The sequence below is a fragment of the Engraulis encrasicolus genome, chromosome 12 (genome assembly GCF_034702125.1).
Source record: "Engraulis encrasicolus isolate BLACKSEA-1 chromosome 12, IST_EnEncr_1.0, whole genome shotgun sequence".
NCBI classification, from domain to species: Eukaryota; Metazoa; Chordata; class Actinopteri; order Clupeiformes; family Engraulidae; genus Engraulis; species Engraulis encrasicolus.
This window is the reverse complement of record NC_085868.1, coordinates 14224813-14248264: the sequence shown is the minus strand read 5'-3', so window position 1 is coordinate 14248264 and position 23452 is coordinate 14224813. Positions and strand designations below refer to the sequence as shown.

Genomic DNA, 23452 nt, shown 5'->3' with positions numbered 1-23452 from the left:
GTTTATTTTTAACATCGGTTAAATCAGTGGTGTAGTCTACTTTTTATGGTGGGTATACTGTATATTTGAGCATTTTTTGAAGTGGGTATACTGTATATAGTTGTGCTATTGTAAATAATTGATCAATCAATTTTAAGTGGGTATACTGAAATGCCTGAAATGTTGAAGTGGGTATACTCTGTATACCTGCGTTCTACGTAGACTACACCACTGGGTTAAATGTGGAGATGTCGGTTATGTGCAGATGGCGGAGTGTCATGTTTTGGCCTCCTGTGTGTATCTTGGGTGACAGCTGCCTGGCGTGTGCGGTAATATACACACCTTGATTTTTCTCCATCAAAGGAAGGGTAATGTCATCGTAGCCTGCCTTTCCGTTTTTCACTTTCTTTGGAAGGGTAGAGGCAGAGGGCTGGAATGCAAAGAGAGAGTGCACGTGTCAGAGAAATACACAGACCTTTCCATGACCTTCCATGACATAAACAAAACATAGAAATAATAATCAGGTTCAGTTTTTGGCTATTACACCCACATCGATGTTCCCGGATACTCCTTCATGTACAAAACAATTAACTGACTTCAATCAGATACCCAGATATTCTACAAATTGCATGACCTGTGTAACCGTGTCAACTCTTCTGTATGTCAGATAACTCATATGTTTCAGAAACTTAACGCAAAGTAATAATTAAATTTGGCTGTATCAGCTGAAATTCATGAAGTATTTTACAATTAATTAATTAAAATTACAATACAATTACAATTAATTATATTGATATAAAGAGTACTGGCAGAGTATTCCCATTCATAAAACTGAATGCAGCCTACAAAATTGTTTGTTTTGATGTTGATTTTTCACATCTCGCCTCTAGAGGGGGAACTTGACTTGGCAGTATATTCAACTGCAGTACCAGTTTTGACCACAATCTGGTTGACGTATTTGCCTGAAAAACTGAAATTATATATATATTATAACCTATTAATTAACATATTCATTTTTCTTTTAGATTTTTGTTGAAATGATTTTATTGAATTTGTGAAATAAATGCTCATATGGTGTGACAAGAATGTTATTGTGTGTTCAATTAAAAAGGGCAATATGAATATGTAAATCAATTCCTCCTGATTCTTTATCATGACTCTATTATGGTATAGAATTTTTATGGGCAAACATCTTACGTTTTTCATTACTTCACTTTATCTGCTCCCATAGACAAAAACTTACTCATAATCGTTCAATGTTTTTTTTTTCAAATTAATTTTGGAATACCTTTTATAAATGCACCAAAATGCTTGTGTCATGAGGTAGCACTAATCTTGCCTAGTTCTCACGGTGCGTGTGTGTACATAAACTACCATCTGGTAGCACTGCCATTAACATGCTCTTCTCGAGTCAGAAAATAAATGGCACATTTATTGCAACTCGCCACCAAAAAAAATTCACCAAAAACGTTTTCTGTGAATCTCTAAAGAGTCAATATAGTCTATAATCTGTCCTGTGACTAATCAATGCGAGCAGCCGTTGATGTTTAAGCAATAAATGCTCCATTTATTTTCTACTCGAAAAGAGCATGTTAATGGCAGCGTTACCAGACAGTAGTGTGTGTAGCTCCGCTTCACCAGGGGGCTCCGGAGCTACACACACGAACCGTCGGTGAGAACCAGGCTAGCACTAATCCCCAACTGTCAAACCTTATTATTTTATGACTAATAAACAAAGAGCCTTCATTATTTCCTAAGTCCCAGTGACATGTCAAATGACATAGTGTCACATCATATGATGAAAATATGAATAATATGATTTTAGTACAATAAGTCACTGTCATTTATTGTATTCCCTTTGCATTCAAGACTGAATGAGTACATAAGTGGGAATAAATAATTGCCTGCCAGATCCATTGCTGGGCCAAGAGTTTCCTCTATAGACCGAGGCAAAAGCCTTCTGCTACGAAAAAAATGTTTTCTGCTGCTAGGGTGCTTCTGGAATTTGAAGTTGACAATGTACTGCACGTAGTTCTCAAGATAGTAAAAATTGTTGAAAAATGATTTTACTTTTTCATTTTTGAGGAAAACGTGTCACACCAAAAGACATTATAAGGTGCAACTGAAGCAGGACTCCCTGATTATCTTGACTTTGCTGAGACCACGAAAAGAGTTCCAAGGTTTCTCCTTACTGTAAGTGTGGTTGTTCCTCTAAAGAGAAGGAAGACCTCCATTCTCAACAGATCTTCAAGCAATTTCCCATTTTAAAAATGGAATATGGCGTCACACCATATGATATACATTTTTGGGACATAATGTTTCAGTTAATGGTGGCTTCAAATTCATGTTTCACTATGTATGCTCAAACAAGCATGTGAGGGTTATATAAAAGAGTACATTTATTTAGCTTTTATTCAATATCAAACTATGAGACATGGGATTGGAACCTTTACACAACTTTTTGTATTTTGGCACTAAATTGTGAATACATTGTAGATTAGTCTTGTAAATGATTTATATGGGCAAATACAACTGCACTTCCTGAGCAATATAACCACAGTTTTTGGCACATTTTTATATAAATTATTTAACTTTGACATACTAGGAGGCCAAAAAAAGGCCAGACCATGTGAACCACCCACATACCATTTCCAAGTAATATGTTGTTTGCTGAATAATTTTGTCATGATTTATTCTGCACTCATACTTGACATTTAGCCTGCACCATTGTGTGTGTGTGTGTGTGTGTGTGTGTGTGTGTGTGTGTGTGTGTGTGTGTGTGTGTGTGTGTGTGTGTGTGTGTGTGTGTGTGTGTGTGTGTGTGTGTGTGTGTGTGTGTGTGTGCGTGAGTGCGTGAGTCTGTGGATACGTGTGTGTACATGTGTGTACATGTGTGTGCATGTGTGTGTGTGTGTGTGTGTGTGTGTGTGTGTGTGTGTGTGTGTCTGTGTGTGTGTGTGTGTGTGTTGTATAGGCAGCACATTGTGTGATTCCAGTATGTGTGCACTTAGATTTGTCCTTAGTGAGTCATCCTGGTCATAGTACCAAAATAAAACGCTTTAAAAGAGCGTTTTTATTTACCTTAAAATGTGATTTGTTCCACCCAGCCTTGAAAAGCGTGGTCCTCAGGTCTTTGTAAGCCCAAACAGTCTGAAGAATGTGAGAGGCAGCTTTGGTCTCCCTCCCCGATTGGCTGTGAGAACATAGAAAATCAAATCAAAACTCAACTCCGCCAGCGCCACGCTAGGGCCCTTGCCTGCTATGCGGCCGACCCGGGTTCGATTCCCGGCCCGGGTCCTTTGCCTGCCCTTCCACGTCTCTCTCTCTCTCTCTCTCTCTCTCTCTCTCTCTCTCTCTCTCTCCCCCTCCCAGCACACTTCCTGTCTCTCCTCCACTGTCCTGTCTGATAATAACGAATAAAGGCTTGAAAAGTACCAAACTCAACTCTAGTACGATTGCAGTTAGCCTGGTGAGCCAGACTACTGTAAAATATGACAAGTATAATCTGGCACTGAACCGGCGAAGCGGTGGAACCAACAGTGGCTCCTCAACGTACGGTTGTATGCAGGGCTGGCCTGGTAATCTGGCATACAGGGCATTTTCCCGGTGGGCAGACAGACAGTCTTCAGGGGCTAATGCTGTTGTGTTATTGGTCTTTTTTATTCCTTAGAGACCAGACCTCCATTTACATTGGGTGCTCCGTTGTCTATCTTTAATATAGACAGTGGACTGAGATAATCATATATGAAAAAGCTGTTCTTTCCCCCTGCGGATTAACCCATTGATGCCTGATGTTGCGTTGCGCAACATTGGCCTTGGCGCCTGGAGCTGCATTACGCAACATTCAGGCTCATGAGATTTGAGACAACTTCATTAAAAATCTCTGTTTGTTTGAGATAAATGAATACATTCTAATGAAATATGAGGGTCTTAGCATTTAAATGCAACTTAGTGCATATTCTAATGTGCTTCAGAAGCTGAGATATTTAGGTTTTTATAGGCTGAGGGCAGCTTTTCTTAAAAAGGGCTCAGGCATTCAGCACCCTTTTTTGCAGGTGCCTTAGGCGTCAATGGGTTAATAAAGTTACTCTACTCTACTCTACTCTACTCTACTCTACTCTACTCTACTCTACTCTACTCTACTCTATGACAAAAATGTCCAAGCTGTTTTTTGATCCCAGTCCAGGACTGGTTCTATGGTTCCACCTGTTTAACTGTATGCAATGAGCCCATAGTCATTAGGCCAAGCCCTTCCTAATGACTCACAACTCCAGATTCAAACAGAAAAAAAACATCTTGTTACACAGGCGGAGCATTGTGATTGAAGGATGGGTGCAGAGCAGCACACTAGGCAAAAATAATTTCTGCCCTTAGACGGGTTTGTTTAGTTTACTAGGATAGGATGCATTGGTACATTGTGCTAATGCACCATAACATGAATGCGCTTCTTGCCCACAGAGATCTAGGTTCGAGTCCAGCCCTCTGTCATTTCCCAACCCTACCCCATCTCCTCCTCCCACTGTCCTCAAGACTATTATCTGTATTATATGTGTCTTGAAATGTCCATTTGTGTATTTATGTTAGCTACTTGACACCCGAATTTCCACCTTGGGGATCAATAAAGTTGCTCTACTCTACTCTACTACTAATCTTCACTGTCCTATCCTTAATAATACCTCAATTGCCCATAAAAAAAACTCAACTCGAAGAAGACAAATGATAAAAGTGGAGCACCTCTGAGGAAAGCTGCAGTGATGTACGGTCACAATAAACACTCGGAGAAAAACCTCAAGCTTAATTAAATCATGAATCATCAACCCCGCACGAGAACAAAAGGGGCCATCGGCTGGAATACTGCGCGCCTTTCCAATATTTTTAGCTAGCGTGTGTTGTTCTTCAACCGACTGCACTGCAGTCGTCTGTCTCTCTCTCCCCCTCTTTTGCCTGTGGTCATTGTCAGGAAAGATGTTGTCTGATTCACAGCGAAATGCCAATGAATGTTGTGCATGGCTTGCTGAGAATGAGTGTTACTGGTCGCAAAATAAAAGTCCTCCTCACCAGGGCCGGATTAACACACAGGCTAGATATGTCTGCAGCCTAGGGGCCCCCACCTGCCACGGGGGCCCCTGATTGGTCAAAGGTGAAAAATTGCAGAATAGGTAATATTGAAAAATTAATGTCTGTTGAGTAGAGTTAGTAGACGTGTTTTTAAAATTCCTGGCTTGTAATTATATGACACTCTCTATGTAAATTTGTAGCGAAATTTGCTCTCCGGGGTGCCCCAAAGCATCCTGTAGCCTAGGGGCCCCAGTTCATCTTAATCCGGCCCTGCTCCTCACCCATTTATGCAGGATTAAAAAATACAACAACATTCAGCATATGGGTGGAGTAGGAGCTCATCTCGGGCTTCACGTGAAAGGGGGCATCTGCACTACAATTCAATTCAATTTCATTCAATTCATTCTCTTTTCTTTCTACAATGTAAGATGTAACAATGCTAATAATAAAAACCCTTTTACATAACGCATTACCACATGGCCACTGCTATGAATGTGTTGTTACCAAAATGGCAATGATCAAGCCAATGCATCACTAAAGAATCTGTGGAATTGTCAGTTAGTGCTTATGCATGTGGAGCATGGCACATGTGCAGTAGTCTTGGGAGGTTATGTGTATGTGTATGTCCTGTCTTGAACGAGGCTTGCTCAGGGATGCAAAACGAATTTGAGTGCAAACCAGTGGTGTAGTCTACGTAGAACGTGGATATACGGAGTATACCCACTTCTAAATTTCAGGGATTTCAGTATACCCACTTAAAATTGATTGATCCATTGTTTTTTTTTTTTTTAAATATATATTTTTAGGGGCTTTTATGCCTCAATTTGATAGGACAGTCTGAGATGGTGACAGGAAGTGACAGAGAGACGGGGTGGGATTGGGAAATAACCCCGGCCGGACTCGAACCGGGGTCCCCATGGGCATGCAAGCCCAAATGTGGGGGCCTTAGCGTGCTGCGCCACAGCGCCCCCCTGATCCATTGTTTTGAATAGCAAAAATATATACAGTATACCCACTTCAAAAAATGCTCAAATATACAGTATACCCACCATAAAAAAGTAGACTACACCACTGGTGCAAACTGACAATAAATTACCATCATATTGTATCGTATAGAATGTAGTAGCATTATACTAAGTATTATCAAGAATACGGTTCAGAACGGGGAATATTATGAGGCCCCTCCCTTGCCGCTAAGTGAATGAAAATGGGTGGTAAGGTGGTGAGGTAAGACAAGGCGAGCAACAAGTTGCAGTACTGTAGGCGACCTGGTTTTGTTGATGGCGACCAGCTTCTGCACGCCCTGGCCCTGCACCAGGAAGCGAGCGTTCTCGGCGCTGTCGGTGATGATCTCCTGGATGGTGTTGAGCACCGCCACCACCGTGTCCTCCTCCAGGTTCTTCGCCGCATGCTGCTGCCCACACGGGAGGTTGCCCACCAGGTCACGCATGGCATAACTCCCTGAGAGGAGAGAAGGGGGAATTACACCATGACATGTATTTAAAGGGACACTGTGCAAGAAATGGTCAAAAAAGGTACTGCAACTATGCTGCTCATTAAAACGGGGCTGCCTATTGCCAAATTTGATCTTTACATGAAAGTTTACTAAGTAATAATCAAATATTTTCTAGTATGGTCCAAGTAGAGTCATTTTTGCAGCTAAAATGGCTATTTTTGGAAATTCAAAATGGCGGACCATGGAGAAGATCCCCCTTTTCATGTATGAAAAGTGCAATTTTTCCAGATATAATGAATACTTAGAATGTGAGGCTGGTGGTAAGTATTCATGAAAAAGGTAACATTAGTGAATGGGCAGCATGAATTCTGGAAATAAACAACTAAAAATCTCACACAGTGTCCCTTTAATGTAATGTAAGTAAGTAAGTAAGAGAGCCTCCCTGAGAGGAGAGGGGGAATTACACCAGGAAATGTATTTAATGTAATGTTCACAATATATGTAACCAAGGCTCTAAATTAACACCAGCCAAAGAGCCAAATGCTGGTGAAATTTCCGTTTGACTGGTAGAAAAGACCAACTTCCTAGCCACTTTCCTAGCCCATTAGTGAGTGTGTGTTTGGCTAGTGAGATTGACATCTACGAGCCATTTTGGCTAATGATGAAAAAAGCTAATTTAGGGCCCTGTATGTAACATATGACATATACTTTATATATTATAACATATCATGTCATCATAGCATTACACAATGAAACACGTTGCATGACATTAGGCCTACACATGTTTTTAATGCAATAGTCATGTCTATACATCTGATGCTGCTGACCACCCTGAAACGGACATTATACAATGTATTCAATGTAATGTGCACAAATGTGCTGATGCTGATGCTGGCCACACAGCAGGTTTACAACCAGGTCCTGTATGCAGGGCCGGATTAATGCACAGGCTAGATATGGCTGCAGCCTAGGGCCCCCCACCTGCCAGGGGCCCCCTGATTGGACAAAAGCGAAAAATTGCAAAATTGAGACAAGATGCAATGTTGAAAAATTGATCCACCGTGTTGAGAACAGTTTGCCGACATGTTATCCTGAATTTCTGGCTCGTGATTATGACACTGTCTATGTGATTTTTTCAAGAAATTTGCCTTCTGGGGAGCCCCAATGCAACTTGTAGCCTAGGGGCCCCGGGCCATCTTAATCTGGCCCTGCCTGCATGGCTGAACTGCCCCGAGGAGGGATTGTAGTAGTCAATGATTACACAGTGACAAACACATAGTTACTGTTTCATCAATGTAATATTCATGTGTATGAATGTGAGTCTGCTGGCCAAACAGCAGGCTTCCCACCAGGGCTCTCATCATGGCATAACTCCACAAGAGCAAATTGCAGTGATGGTGCAGGTAAATAAAACACATGTACTTAGTCAGTTAAGACATGGCACCCGTTCTAGATTTGGCAATGGCAATGACCAATGGCAATGACCAAGTCATAAGGCTCTGTGTAATGTCATAGGAGTTTAGTAGCACAAGGGGACAAAGTCTGTTCAAGGACTATTTAAATGACTAATGGAACAGTGAAGCTACTGTTTCATGAGGCTACAGTTTTAATAATAGTCATGTGCTAACAAGGTGCTGCTGGCTGGCCACTCGACTAGTTGACTAGGTTCGGCATGGCATAAATCCCTGAAGGGGGAATTGTGAGTGGGCGGCACAGGTAAAACACACATGTACTTGCATGTGCTAATATTCGCATGTGTAAATGCGAAACTGTGGGCTGCTCCATGGCATAATTCCCTTAGGGGGGATTGTGAGTGGAGGGTGCCGGTGAATTGCATAATGAAATGCATGTACTTCATACTTTATTAATGTAATAGAATCCATGTTTTATTCATGTAATATATTTAATTAATATATTTGACAATGTAATGTTCATGTGAAAAAAAAATCTGAATTGAATCCCTTGTGGTGATTTAGAGTATTTCATTTAGTTATACAATAACTATATTTTCGTATAATTTTCGTTTGCACACATGTAAACGGAATTCCTGAAATTTACCACATATGTCCATCCATTTACCAAGAGTTATCAAACTTACATGTAAATTGAAGGCAAATTGATTGGGCAGAACAAAATTAAGGTTCCACATTTCCACTTTCCAGAATAGCACTACCGCTGTTGCATGCTTAAGCAAATGTGTTATCAGAGGTTGCCCGAGGGCTATGCCTACCAATTAAATCCTTATTCCGCCGATCGATGGCCAGGTTTCGCAGTGCGATGGCCACGGCGCGGACCACTTTGTCTCCGTCCGAGTGCAGGAGCTCCACCAGAACGGGCAGACCTTTTTCTTTCCGCACAGTCGCTCGGATATAATTGGACCACTATGAATAAAAAAAAAACCTGCATTAAAACGTTGCTTGAATCAGATCATGCTGTTCTACAGTAAGCTGCACAGTCCCTTACATGCACACCGCATACGGTAAATGAGTCATTCCTTTCAGGATTTTGTGACATGCATATGACAAAGAAAGAGACTCACTTATCTTACCTTCATACATATGCACAAGTGACTCCCATTACAATAAAGTCAACTCGGAGCACGCAAAATTGAATCGTGTTTTGAATGTTCTAATACTATGAATAGCATCATAGGCTTGCACAGAGAGGAACGTGGTGGTGCTAAAGCACCTGCCCCTTTGCCTTATTGGACAAAAAAAATGCCCTTTTTGAAGGTTCTTTTTTGAACGATTTTTGTCACAGAATGTACGGTGATCCATATTGACATCATAATCTACAAATGCTTCACGGTTAAAAGCATGTGAGAATAAAGCTCTTCAGCGTTGACGTCAACTTGTATGCGGCGGTTGGCGTTCCGGTTCTATGGCGATTTTTTTACATTGCAACACGCCATAGAGATTCAGGTTTGGCAAAAATATAAGTTGCACGCCAACAACGAACATTAGCGTGTCCCCGCATCCCTTTCTCATTAGTGGAACGGATTGTATCATCATGTTGGTGTATTCACATGTTAAATCATGACGATTTTAATTCAATATTGCTAACCCCTTTCTGATCATTAAAACTTCCGAACTACATGCTTTCCTTTGGTTGCCATGGGTACAACCCTCCGCACGTACATGACGTTAGATACAGGCGCCGCTTCTGTAGTCGCCAAAAGTTTCCGGGTTTAGCATATGGACGCAACATCGTATTTATGTCGAAGTTTGACACAAAATGATCAACCATGTCATACCTACAGCCTATTTTTAACACCCTCGACAGCTTGCGGGGGTTCGCTAAGCGCGTGCTTGCACTCGGAGCTTATTTGAAACTGGCCCCTATTCATTCCCAATGGGAGGCCGGAAGCCGATACGAACCAGGATGTCCTTAAATGCTAACATGAAAGACTACAGTCTACTACATGCTTCCGCGTTACTGAAGAGCTCTATAATGCTCCAATATAATATACAGCTTCTGATGCCTAGTAAGGTAGCTGGAAGTTCCACAAGCCTCCCCCACCTCCCCTTCAGCATCTGCCCCCCAAAATGTCTGTGCACGGCACTGAATAGCATTATTCACAAAGAATAGTATCAGTCTACACTTCATGCTGCAATGAAATTATACAAACCAGATGAATAGAATACAACTGGGGATATTCACACCATGGCCAAACTGATGGCCGAATTTATAAGCCACTGTCCAAAGCCTAGTCACACGCCAATTAATTCACGTCACACTCATTAATTCATGTAATTGATGTCAACAAGCCAAGGCAAATATTATTCAAATACTGTTTCAGTCAGCCTGACATTCAACAAATGTTCCTCCACCTACTGAGTGTTTGCATAGTTCCGACTATACAGTGCATGCCTCAGAGCATGTTTCCAGGGGCAACAAAATGTCCTCTAGGGATGCAAATTTTCCATTTATTCAGCCCAGGCAGTATACACAGCTATTGTCCTTCTGACCATGGCCCTGTCCCAAACTCCATCCCTCCACTCTTACAGAGCAACATGCAGAAGCACAATGCTTTATGTTATGCATTTCATGCTCTCTTCAGCACCGCTTGGGTACATTTGCCTCCTCTGAACATGGCAGGCTCTGAGTCACATTTAAGTGGATCGACAAAAAAATGACAGTGTCCATACAATGATAAGTAGCCTATACAATATAGCCTAGACATGGAGAACCTATTGCTCACTGTCCAGCAGAGAGATTCTACTGACAAGGTAAATAGTCTTGAATCATACAAAGTTCAGGTGAGGTGGAGGTGAGAGGCAGGTACCATAACTCCCTGTTTTTTTATGGCCACTATTGTTTTCTTGTCTTTGTCTTAGCTATGCAGTATGTATTTGTGTTGTTAAATATACGAGCAAACCAAAGACATTCCTAGCAACTGTATGTTATACTGTTGATTTGGCTATGTAATAAACTTGAACTTGAACTTGAACTTGAACTTAAACTGAATCAATCAATAAAAATCAATAATCACAAAAAAAGCTACACACTGAATACGTTTTTCTCTTTATCAAGAAATCAAGTGAACATTAATCAGTGCAGTGTTTTCAGCTTATTTGTTTGCTGTTCAAGCTCTGTTGATATATCCACATGGCAAACCTACTAGCCCACAGGCCAAATTGGGTCATGCTCCAATTACTAGATGCAAACAAGCTAAATACTGCTCAAACACTGTTGATATATCCCCAGCTCAAACCTACAGCCCACTGGTCACATCTTCTCATGATCTAAATTAATACGCAAACAAGCTAAATAGTGTTCAAATACTGTTGATTATATTCAATCCCAGAGGTGTCAAAAGTAAAAGTACAACTAAATTCATGGTGTAACACTAGCACATGATATTACATATCTGTTAGACCATTTACTCCACTGATCCTAGACTGTGTTGTTACTGAAAAACACTAAAAACCTAACAAGGACCCACCACCACAAACTTGATCCAACCAGAGTCAGCGGATCGTAAGACAAGTACACAGATCTACTGGTTACTCAGATAAGTAACCTGTGTTTCGTTTTTTTTTTTACTTTTTCTTTTAGTTTTGACACCTCTGTAATCCACATGGTCAACTCACAGTAGCCTCCCGCACCATCCTACGTACTTCCGCCAAGAGACTTGGCTCCACACTACGTCTGATCACTGTTTTCTACGGTAGGATTTGCGCCGTGTTCTGACAAACGGTCCTACATTGTAATTTTATCCTACAGTAGGATGTCCTGTCAGACATGTCTGTTAAACGGCCCTACATTGCCATAGACGTCAGACATGTTTGCTCAACAAATTATAGGCCTAAATTAAATCCTGATTTTCCCGAAAATGTCTTTCCTGCTTCCTGCAATCGCATCAGATCAAACAACCTCCAGACCATGAATACGAAAAGAAATGGTAGTGTTATGGGATGGTCAGGACCAGGCTAGACTCACAGCCCACTGTCCGGCGGAGAGGTTTTGCAGCGCCCCGGCGGCCGCCTCCAAGGTGTTCTGGTTCTGACTCAGTCGGAGCAGGGACAGGTAGAGACGCACCACCTCCGGCTGATACAGCAGGTCCAGACCTGTGGCACATGTTGTCATACAACGCAAAATGTGCCGTCAATATTTCAGAGTACACTCATAGAAATCCAGATGCAGCATTTACAACGCTGTGGAGAGTCAAAACTGAAGTCAACAGTCGGTGTGGAATTCTGCTGGTGGCTAGTGTAATTTCAAATCGACAGCTCTACTGTATCATGTTTACACAACATTGAGTAGAATTAACTCTGAAAATGTTACACTGACCAAAGAGAACTTGAAACTATTTTTGAGTGGGACCAAATGTCAGCTGAAATGGAGTTGATTCAGAGTTAAAGTGGAGCTCAATTTGGCAGCTCCAGTCCCCCTACTTGAAATGAATATGAATGTGAGGGTATTGTCAGACCAGGCTAGAGGAATGTAATTACAACATTGACAAACACCAACCTGTTGAAGCACAGTGGATCAGTTTGCCCTGAGGAACACTGGTTTGCAGTCGAAACATGTAGGCGCTATCCATTGAAATAAAGGATTTGTAACCTTTTTCACTAAAATCAGAGTGCCTCACATCTTTAAGACTACCACCTTCAAGAAGGAGCATACTGTTTGTGTTTGGGCCTTGACATTTCAGGGATAAACACAAGCTATGTACCTACTGTAAGTTTCTCATGTCCTTTCTAAAGAGTAGCCTACCTGATTTTTTTCCTCAAATAGTTGACCCAATACAGCACCCTCCTCTTCTTCTTCTTTACAGTGGATGTGAGTTACACAGTTTTATTGTAAGATAAGTGTATGAATTTTAAAACAGTCCGCTGTACCGCAAGGGGATAGCAGAAAGCCCACTCATAATAATACAGTAGTTAAGTAAAGTTCCGCTCATTTTCAACCTTTGACATCTGCCTCCATCAATGTGTGCGATATGCAAGCCAACTTGGACACACAACAATATGTTGATTGACGAAGCTGACTGATATACTGATATAGTAGCTATTCTCTGTAGTCTCTGGTCTACGCGACTATTTATCACTCATACGATGAACTCCAACTTAACTCTAAAACAAACTGTCAGAGGATTCATAACTTGTTTTCCTGCACAAACTTGTTTTCCTCAAGTGGCTTCCATGCAGTGGTGTACCAAGACTACCTTCATTTCCTCTCATGGTTATGGAATATTTTAATCACACACACAGATAACACTGAATAGACTCAGTGAACTGAATAAATCTACATTCTTAGGAAGCATCAGCTGGGCATGCCTTTAGACACCGGATCAATACTTCATTGAAATATCTCCCGCAGTTTTGCCTCCTCCCACACACGTCGGCAGAAATCATCTCCATCGCACAATGTTAGCGTTAGACTGCGCTGCTACTGTGTTTGTGCTGCAGCGCTCTCCCACACCCACTGTCTATACTGTGTCTCTATCATGCGCTCTCTCTCTCTCTCTCTCTCTCTCTCTCTCTCTATCTACCCCTCTCTCTCTCTCTCTCCGTCTCTCTCTCTCTCTCTCTTTCTCATACACAAACACACACTCTCTCTCTTTCACATACACCATTTGCCTCATTCTATTTCTTTCTCTCCCTCACTTAGCCCCCCCCCCCTCTCTCTCTCTCGTCAGCTGTCTTCTTGCTGGTATGAATGTTTCAGTAGGAAGAAGCTTTAACAGCAGGAGAAAGCCTCAGTCCCAGTGAGTTTGGGATCGGCATTCTTTCTGACTGCATTCATTTGACTGTATTCATATATCCACCGTCATTTAGATCAGGTTGCACCTCAGACAGTCTACTGTGATATTAGAAAAGGAAAAAGATTGGAATTTGCATTTGTATTAATACGGTAAATGTGAATCTCGTCAAATTACCAAAATGAATTACACTTACACTCCACTACGCAATTAAATTGTGGTACAACAGGGGCGGCAAAATGGGTAGAAAAGAAGAAAAGCACCGAAAATTAGCCTGTGACCTTTTGACGTTTATTTCCTCATATCCAAAAATGGAGCATATTCGTAACCGTTGTTCACCAGAATGATTCATTACAATGCAAACCAGGGTAAGCTAACTTGCATGTGCTGTATTCTAAGGATATCAGAGGAAGCGCCCCGAGAGAGTGTTTTCTTGATCTTGAGAGCAAATTTCATCCCAATTTCTTTCTTCACTTGTTCAGGTTAGTCACTAAAGCACATACTACAAACAAACAGCCCTGAGTAATTGTTTTGCTTTCCCTCTTGAATATCCAGCCTAGACCTAATGCATCTCATGCTGCAGTCTTTGGCCAGCTGTGGTGTAAATGTGACATAAGCTGGGGGGTGTTTATTCAGCCCGGGCATCGGATGTGTCACATCTGGTCAGGATGACTTGGCGCCCGCCCGCCCGCCACAGTGGCTTGGCCCCAAGTCCCAACCATGTTATAAAACAATGCATTCCAGTAGGCAGGATGAGTATAACGTGTGCCTTAGGTGTAATGTATTAGTACTAATGCATTCCACTAGGCAGGAAGAGTAGCCTATAACGTGTGAGTTAGGTGTAATGTGTTGCATTCCAATAGAGACAACCATGGGAGATAGTTTGTGCCCTAGCGTTTATTTTTGCTATGAAGCACTGTGTTGATGAATTGTATGAAATGCGCTATATACTGTAAATAACCTTGACTTTACTTGACTTGACTAGCGTCTAGCCACAGAATCAGAAAGACATGCAGGGCCCATAGGAAAATACACCCAGGTTAACCGGAGCAACGAATAGTTCTTCATTTGGTATGTCCATGTGTTTGAGTGAAGCAAACAAAAACTGTACAGCCTTTGAGTTTGCTTTGTGTAAGATATTGCGGTTTTGATTTCAACCACGATTTTTTTTTTTCCAGTAGCCTCTTTGTGCAGATGGGGTCACCATCAGGCCTATTCACTATTTGCTGAAAATACTCAACATCATAACAACAACATTGCTATGACATTAGATATCCCATAATCGTGTTGCCTGAGATTGAGATTTTTAGTCGAAAAAATAATAGAAATAAAATAATAAATAAAATAATAAATAAAATGATAAATAAATAAATAAAATAATAAAGTCCACTGCTTGTCTACTGTGAATTATTTAATAGAGCACAACGTTTCAACCTTCAGGTCTTCATCAGGCAAAGTGTGAACATGGCATTGAGTGGGTCATTTTAAAAGCTTCTACAATCAGCTGATCAGCCACAGTCCACAGCTGATAGGCTGACAATCAGCTGTGCAGGTAGTTCAACAGCAAATGGGTCAGCATCTATAGAATCAGCCTTACTTATTGCCTGGTAGTTTATATAGTTGACTATTGTTCCACGCCGAGCTGTATTAGCTGATCTCCATCATATGTGTTAATGCCTTGGATTGGAGCCAATTTTGGTCCCCTAGGGGAAATTCTTTCTCTGCATTTATCCCATTTGGACTAGTGAATCACATTGAAGTACACACACTAGTCCGTAGCAGTGGGCTGCCTGCTGAACGGCGCCTGGGGAACTGTGTGGGGGTTAGGTGCCTTGCTCAAGGGCACTTCAGCCGTGGTCCGGTCGGGCATTGAACCGGGAACCCTTGGGTTGCCAACCCAGTGCTCTAACCACTGAGCCACAACTGCCTTGGTTTAGTCTCCTGGAAATGTAGGCCTACAAGACTGCATTGGTATTCTAAAAGGCATCATGGTTTTCTACGGGAGAAGAGCAGTAGAGGTGGAACTGCTGCATCCGTTACTGTATGCTAGCAGGGAAAGTGTGGAAAATCACTTGCATATTTCACACTGTGTTTTCCCCCCCATTTTAAATCTCCTTCTTGGTTAAACCGGTGAGCGTGAGACTGTGAGTGGTGGACTTACTAAATACCATAAAAATGGATTACATACAGAAGGATGAAAGTTTCTGGAGGTTCAATTTGATGATTCAAGTAAAACGTTTTCTTTTTTTTTAAACCGGGGAGTGGGGAGTAGAGTGCTCAGCTGATATTCATCTTCCACTCAGCAGAGTGTTGCCAAATCATATTCTCTCTTCTCATGCTCTACTGCCACCATGTAAGGGATATTACAGCTTCTGGTACTATAACTGCTTAGAGCACAGTTATGTCTGACCATACTGAACTTATCTATCATTTTGGACCATCAAAATGACAAAAAATAAATATTGGAGTTTCAGTAGAGATTGCCAAACCCAAAGCACCCCCTCACCCACCCCTCTACCAACACCAACCATCTGAGCTGGCTGAAGATCAGCTAATGTCTGAAATAGGGAAACAGGCTATTAACACCCAAATCTGTCCCATTGAATATAGGCCACTTGCTGCATCAAATGGATCGTATATCTCGACTCCATCTCCGACCTCCTCAGCATGCAAATTTTTTAATCTAAAAATTGATGCAGTTTGATGGGCCATTCTGAGCAATGTTGCAATATGTCATCCTGAGAGCTCTACCCTCTTACATGCACCATGTTAATCAACAGCTGATTAATTGTGCATGACAAGAAAGTGTGGCATCGAGCAATACAATACACGGCCATTTCGATTCCCGGTCTAAATTGTTGATGAAGTTATTTCACACTGCCTCTAATCTTTTGTTAAACAGAACTTAAATGTATTTTTTAAAGATTGAATATGTAATAATAAGAACATAATAAGTCGATCTAATTAGTAGATCTACTTATATTAAGTAATAGGCAATAATACTAAGGCGATCTCTAAAAAGAGCATTATAAGTACAATGCCCTCTTTAGTGCACAGCCAGAGAGACTACACAGTGTTTTTCTCTGAGCTGGGACCTCCATGCTGAGCTATCGGGGGAAGACAGCGACTAGCCAGGCCACATTTAAATTTAGCAGCAAACAGGCTTTTCATCGTCCCGGTTCCTGTCATCTTGTAAAGGTCAGGGGCTTTTAGGAGTTTTCATGTAAGTCCATTACAGCTTCACACCGTGCACTCAGCATGCAGTTTGACATGATGTTTTAGACCTGAAACCATTGCTTGAGTAAAAAAAAGCCAGCACGAAAAAAATCTTCACATGAAACTGCACATGAAAAAGAAACTTCTAGTGCACTTTCTCCTTCAACAGCACTTGAAGTAGTAGGAATTAAGTTCCGCCTTTTGTCACCCTGCAGGTTGCTATACAGAGATTGTCCACCTTTCCAATTTGTTCCAAACTCCTTTGTGCGTTTCTATGGAGGATGGGAAAGCAAATACAGAAGTGCTTTTCACCCTATAACAGGAGGTGTGGTTTGACAAGGTGGTGTTTTGGCAGACTAAAGACTACCAGGCTTAGTAATAACTTCTTTCTGACCCACCACAGAAAACATCATTAAAATGCAGGTTACAGTACACTGCATTGTAGGCTGACTTAAGTTACCTTGCATTGTAACTAAGTAAATATTACAGCTTTTCGCCCTGTAATGCCTTACATTGCTGCATTACAGCAAAAAGTAATGCATACAGTGATTAATTGATTTTGTAATGAGTTGCTACCAACACTGCCCACCATTATGGATCACTATTTTAAGCTTCATGTTACTCTTGCTCTGAAACAGGTGATTTCACGAATTAAGATGATCCACCCATTGACAGGATCCACCTGATGGTTGGTGTGCTCTTTTAAAAAAGGTTTAAAGAAGGCATGATATTATTTATTTTATTTTATTTTTTATTTTATTTTTTGACCTTGTCTTTTATTTTATTTTGATGTGTGTGTAGTGCTTTTGTCCTTTCTTTTTGTCCATGTTGGTATGTTATTTTTCTTCTAATAGAGTAAATAAATAAAATAAATAAAAAATAAGAAGGCATGATACTAATTTAAAGACACAGTACCACTGCTCAGACTGCTCAATGCAGAACCATCTTATGAAGTTGCCTATTATAATAATAGCTAAGTCAGTCCTCATGTGTTGCCAAAGACCCATGCTTGTAACACACTGCGTAGTTAGCATACGCATAACGCAACAACCACAAACCAAATCCATCTTGACAGCCCGTTCTGCCCTCCTGCCAGATTTTCTTTCTTCCGTATTTAAAAAACACCTCAGATTAGAGTGCATACTGTCAAGTCAGCTTTGTTCATTCCCACCGAGGTGATCTCGTACAACTTTGTCACACGGCTTAATCCCCCAGTCAAAACGAAGTTCAGGCCCAGGCTCACATGCCGACAGAAAAAGGGTGACCCAGTTACATACACTTGAAGAGCTCTTTTCCAAAATGCGATATATCCATTAAAAATATGTATTTTTAAAAACGTGTTTTCTTGTGCTTTTCCATTAATATCACTAAATTCAGTGTTTTTGTGAATTTGGTACAAAAATACCGGACAACATTAACCCAGTTTCATTTGCACTGATGCTCTCTGAAAATCCTGATTGAAAAAAAAAAAAAGATTTAGGAAAATTGTTTTCAAATGGCTTTTATTGCATTTTGGAAAAGAGCTCTTCACTCACACAAGATGCTTTTTTTCTTCCCTCATCTCTTCCAGGCTTCGGAAACCTCTCCTATATTCTGACAGGCAACATTAATCTCATATGCATCGTCTCACAGCACATCAGTCCATGCCTTGCGAATGATGAACCACTTTGATAAAAAAAAACGGACAAAAGTGGCAGTGAGGAGAAAAAGAAGAAGAAAAAAGGTTTATCCACTTATCGGCGCATCACATCGGTCCCTTGTCATTTTATTGTGCATGTCACGGTCAGTAACGCACAGATTAAAATTACTTAGATAAGATGTTCCAGTCTTTTTATAACAGGCTGGCAACATGCCATGTTCCTTTTTTGTAAATACTGAATATGAACATATGGTAGGCTACACTGTATCTGTCTACCAGATACAGTAAATGAGGTCTTGCACTATTCTACAGCGATTGTTTAAAGAAATATATCATAAGATTAATTTCAGTCTTAGATAAAGAATCATTCTTTCACTTTGCCATGTATCTATTACTTGTGTACTTTTGCTTTTTCCTTTTTTGTTAGCCATGTTACTGTTAGCATTATCTTAAATGTTAATCAACATTGATGAAGCCATCTAATGTGCAGTATGAAGAAGAGCCTTTTTAACAAAACAGGGGTGAATTTCTCAAAACCAAAGTTGCTAACTACATTAGCTACTTTGCTGTTTTCAATGCATTTTCCCATTGGCAACTACCGAAGTTGCTAACAGGCTAATAACTTCTCTTTTGAGAAACTCACCCCAGTTCATATGTAATATTTCAAAATATCTAAACATTCTTGAGTCTTCGTCCAACTATACCACAATGAACATGACTCTAAATATACCTGAGAGAAGAAATGTGTGTGTACTAGACATCTGTTCTCGCTGCAGGAGACACAGATGTCCGAGGCTACACATGGCTGCTCTAACGTGTAGGGCAGTGATTTTCAAACTGTGGGCCGGGGCCCACTGGTGGGCCCTGAAGGTATTCCTAGTGGGCCTTGAAATCATTTTCTGAAAAAACAAAATCATGTTTTTATGTGTGTTGCTGTTTGTTTATTTGAGTTTTATTGTTAATAATTTGTGAAAATTTCAAGTGGGCCCCATGTTGGAAAAGGTTGGGAACCCCTGGTGTAGGGTGTTGTGGCGGTGGGGCAGAGGCCTCAGCCCTGTGTTAGACTCTATGCCTCTACAATATATAGTACCACACAATCTGCCTCCTCGCAAATCAAATATAGTCTCTCACACATAAATACACACACAGGCACACGCACACACACACAGAAATAGCATACACATGCACTGCACAGAGAGAGAGCAAACACACACACACACACACACACACACACACACACACACACACACACACACACACACACACACACACACACACACACACACACACACACACACACACACACACACACACACACACACACAGAGAGCACTCTATCTCCCGCGGGCATCCTCCATGTGTCTGTGTGTGTTGTTGTCCATTAGCATCTCTGCCTACTCGCACTCATGCTGCCATCCGGGCTGACTGGCTCTCCCACGCCTAGCGTTCAATCTCTCTCTCTCTCTCTCTCTCTCTCTCTCTCTCTCTCTCTCTCTCTCTCTCTCTCTCTCTCTCTCTCTCTCTCTCTCTCTCTCTCCTTCCCTCCCTCTCTTTCAGGCATACTACCTCTCTTTCTGTCCTTCAATCTCACAAATAGGCCTACCATTCAATCACCCTCTCTCTGCTTCTCTCTCACTGACTCTCTCACTCTCACTCTCTGTTTTTTCTCTTTCCCTCTCTCCTGGTTCCTCCCGTCCTCCCTGTCTTTTTTCTTCGAATCACTCTACAACTGTCTTACACATTCAATCTTCCTCTCCGTCCCTCTGTAGACTCCCTCTTTTTTCAGTTTGTCTGTCTCTCACTCACACACAAGCAAAAATCCCTCTCTGCTTCTCTCTTTTGTCGTCTTTTATTTATCGGCGTGGGATTTCTCTCTCTCTCTCTCTCTCTCTCTCTCTCTCTCTCTCTCTCTCTCTCTCTCTCTCTCTTCCACACACAATCAGTCACTCTCATGCTTTATCTCTGTCTCTCACTCATCTCTTGCTCTCTTTCTTGCTGTCAACTATCCTTCTCTGTCTTGCAGAGCGCACATAAGAAAGACAGTCCTCCGCCACTTCTCTCTGGACACTGTGCTTGAGACGGCTTAATGAGCTGAAGGGCCTTGGAGAGGGGACGTCAAAAATCCACTGACATGGCCATTTGGGAGCCAAAATACACACAGTGTTTGAGCTAATGGATCACTGCCCTCACCGAAAGTGTGAGTGTGTGTGTGTGTGTGTGTGTGTGTGTGTGTGTGTGTGCGTGCGTGCGTGTTCATGTCTGCCATGTTCATTTTGACCTTTTTTGGTCCATGACAATGTCACAATTTGTTTGCCCCTAGACAACATGATATGCAGCAAAAAAAAGTGCTCTGTTCTGGCCCTGGGTTACTACACCGGCGACTCGGGTTCGATTCAGGCCGAGGTCATTTGCTGATTCCTTCCCCGTCTCTCTCTCTCCACTAATTTCCTGTCTCTCCTCCTCTCTCCTGTCAAAGACGAAGGGAAAAAAGGCCAACAAAAAAACATTTTGCTCTTCTCCAACTCAGCTGAGTAAATCCCACTAACCTTTCATTGTTGCGGGCCGTTTCGGCATATCCAAAGTGCTGTACTTCTTGTCACACAAACCATGGCGCTTGCCTGCACAGAAAAGGAAGAAATGGGCAATGATTCTTTTTTCTTATTCCATCAGACACATATCGTACAATCACACTTTTAAAAAAAAATTCTGTAGTAGAATGTCAAGGTACAGTACGAAGCCTGCCGATGTCCTTACAACAGAACAGTATGTAGGAATACGAGTGGGTGGTGTGGTGTGTGTGGGAGGAGGAAAAAAAATACTCAAGTTATGTAGCGTCAGGAGAGGATAAAGAACCAAGGCTCCAAGACTGAAGAGAGGCAGAACAAGGAAATGAATAAGTTGAAAGAGAAAAAAAATGTTCACTTACACTGACTGAACCATTCCTCTGCGGTTGGTCATTGGATGGAGGGAAGAGTGCCAAGTAGGGAGGAGAGAGAGAGAGAGAGAGAGAGAGAGAGAGAGAGAGAGAGAGAGAGAGAGAGAGAGAGAGAGAGAGAGAGAGAGATAGAGAGAGCGAGAGAGAGAGAGAGAACATGAACCAAAAACAAAAGATGATAGGAAGAATAATAGAGGATAATAATAACCGTTTCTCTTTTTTTTCCAAGCTGAAGATTTGTGAAACCTTTTAGTGCCCATTATCTTAATTAAAGTATGAGCAGCAAATGTAGCTTTGGACGTTAATCAAAAGCAGCCCACTTCCATCTCTAATTCAATTGATTCTCTTGGTAGTTCATCAGTTAGCTGCGATGAAGACGACACATTAGTCAATTCTACAGGAAGAGAGAGAGAGAGAGAGAGAGAGGTTTGGCATACAAGCAAAGGAGCTGACAATGCTCCTCAACACATTTCTTGCAGCATGTTTCCTTGTTTGAAAGAAGGCTAAACGACTGTTTTTTTGACCTTTCAAACATTGTTTTACTTCTTACTGATTGGTTCTACAATGAATGTATGTGTCTGCATTTCAGGCAGCGTGAGGCTTCCTGCAGGATACGGTACTTGTGGTGCGCGCAGCCACATTCATGCACAAATACGTTTCCATGGTACCACACCTGGCAGTACCTAATTAGCGTTCCAAAAAATGAAGTAATACAATGATATGTTTGTTCACAACATGTCACCATTCTGTGCAATTCCGTTCAATTATGATCTTTTTTGGATGTACTGTATGTTTACAATTTTCCTCTTCACCCTCCATGCTTGCAGTTAGGTTAGTGTCTCTCTGTGTGTGTGTGTGTGTGTGTGTGTGTGTGTGTGTGTGTGTGTGTGTGTGTGTGTGTGTGTGTGTGTGTGTGTGTGTGTGTGTGTGTGTGCGTGCGTGTGTGTGTGTGCGTGTGTGTGTGTGCGTGTGCGTGTGCGTGTGTGTGTGTTTATCCGTTTGTGCGCATGTGTGTCCATTTGTGTGTGTGTGTGTGTGTGTGTGTGTGTGTGTGTGTGTGTGTGTGTGCGCGTGTGTGCGTGCATGCGTGTGTACATTGTTTTCATGTGGTTGGCAGACCTTTAGTTGACTCCTCCTTCTTGCACAGATGACCCCCTGATCGTGCAATCTTATTGGCCGCCTGGCTTTTGAATCTTTCTGCCCCGGGCACCTCTTTGTGGACGTGGTACGACAGGTTACGGAGGATACACACGCAGTTCTCCACAGCCTAAACAAAGGGCAATCATTGGAGGAAGAGGATTAAAGAGAGAGAGAGAGACACACACAGAGACACACACAAAGATGTGCGGAACGAGATGCAGTGAGAGAGCGAGAGAGAGAGAGAGAGATCAAGAGAGACAGGCAAACAAACAGAGAAAGAGAGAGAGAGAGAGATGGAGGGAAAGATGAAGGTGTGTGTGTGTGTGTGTGTGTGTGTGTGTGTGTGTGTGTGTGTGTGTGTGTGTGTGTGCGTGTGTGTGTGCGCGCGTGCGTGCGTGTGCATGTGCGTGTGTGTGTTCATGTATGTGTGTATGTGTGAGCATGTGTATCAGAGAGTGTGAGAGAGGCACTCCAAACACAAACACAATAGGTTCATAATCGATGTGGGGGTTTATAGCAGAGCTGACCCTCTCTGCTAGCCATAGCGCTCTAAGCCTATCCAGCGTGTCCTACCTGTTTAGGCTTTATTTATCGCTCCTCTTGAGGTAATAGACAGAGAGAGTGTGTAGTGGTGATGGAAGTACAGGGGGAGCTTTGGCCTCTGGTTTATGGGAACGGAAAATTTGGGTCGTCACGACTCGCAAATTGCATGATACAGTACATTACATTACATGCCAGGCTGTAGAAAACACATCACCATAAAAGGCATAGTAGATGCATCTCAGTCTCAGTGCTTTGGGCTACTGGGCATTAGAGCACCAA

General features: G+C 41.8%; 1 protein-coding gene across 1 annotated transcript in view; it reads right to left on the bottom strand.

Annotated features, from left to right (window-relative positions):
• arvcfa (ARVCF delta catenin family member a) overlaps positions 1 to 23452 on the bottom strand; it is an 80540-nt gene that overhangs the window by 1718 nt on the left and 55370 nt on the right. The window contains exons 12-19 of the mRNA XM_063212777.1: positions 22610 to 22757; positions 21482 to 21499; positions 21102 to 21173; positions 11936 to 12063; positions 8724 to 8874; positions 6306 to 6498; positions 3061 to 3172; positions 322 to 409 (exon numbers count right to left, since the gene is read on the bottom strand). Of these exons, the coding sequence (XP_063068847.1) occupies positions 322 to 409; positions 3061 to 3172; positions 6306 to 6498; positions 8724 to 8874; positions 11936 to 12063; positions 21102 to 21173; positions 21482 to 21499; positions 22610 to 22757 (910 nt within the window). The remainder of the gene's footprint in view (positions 1 to 321; positions 410 to 3060; positions 3173 to 6305; positions 6499 to 8723; positions 8875 to 11935; positions 12064 to 21101; positions 21174 to 21481; positions 21500 to 22609; positions 22758 to 23452) is intronic.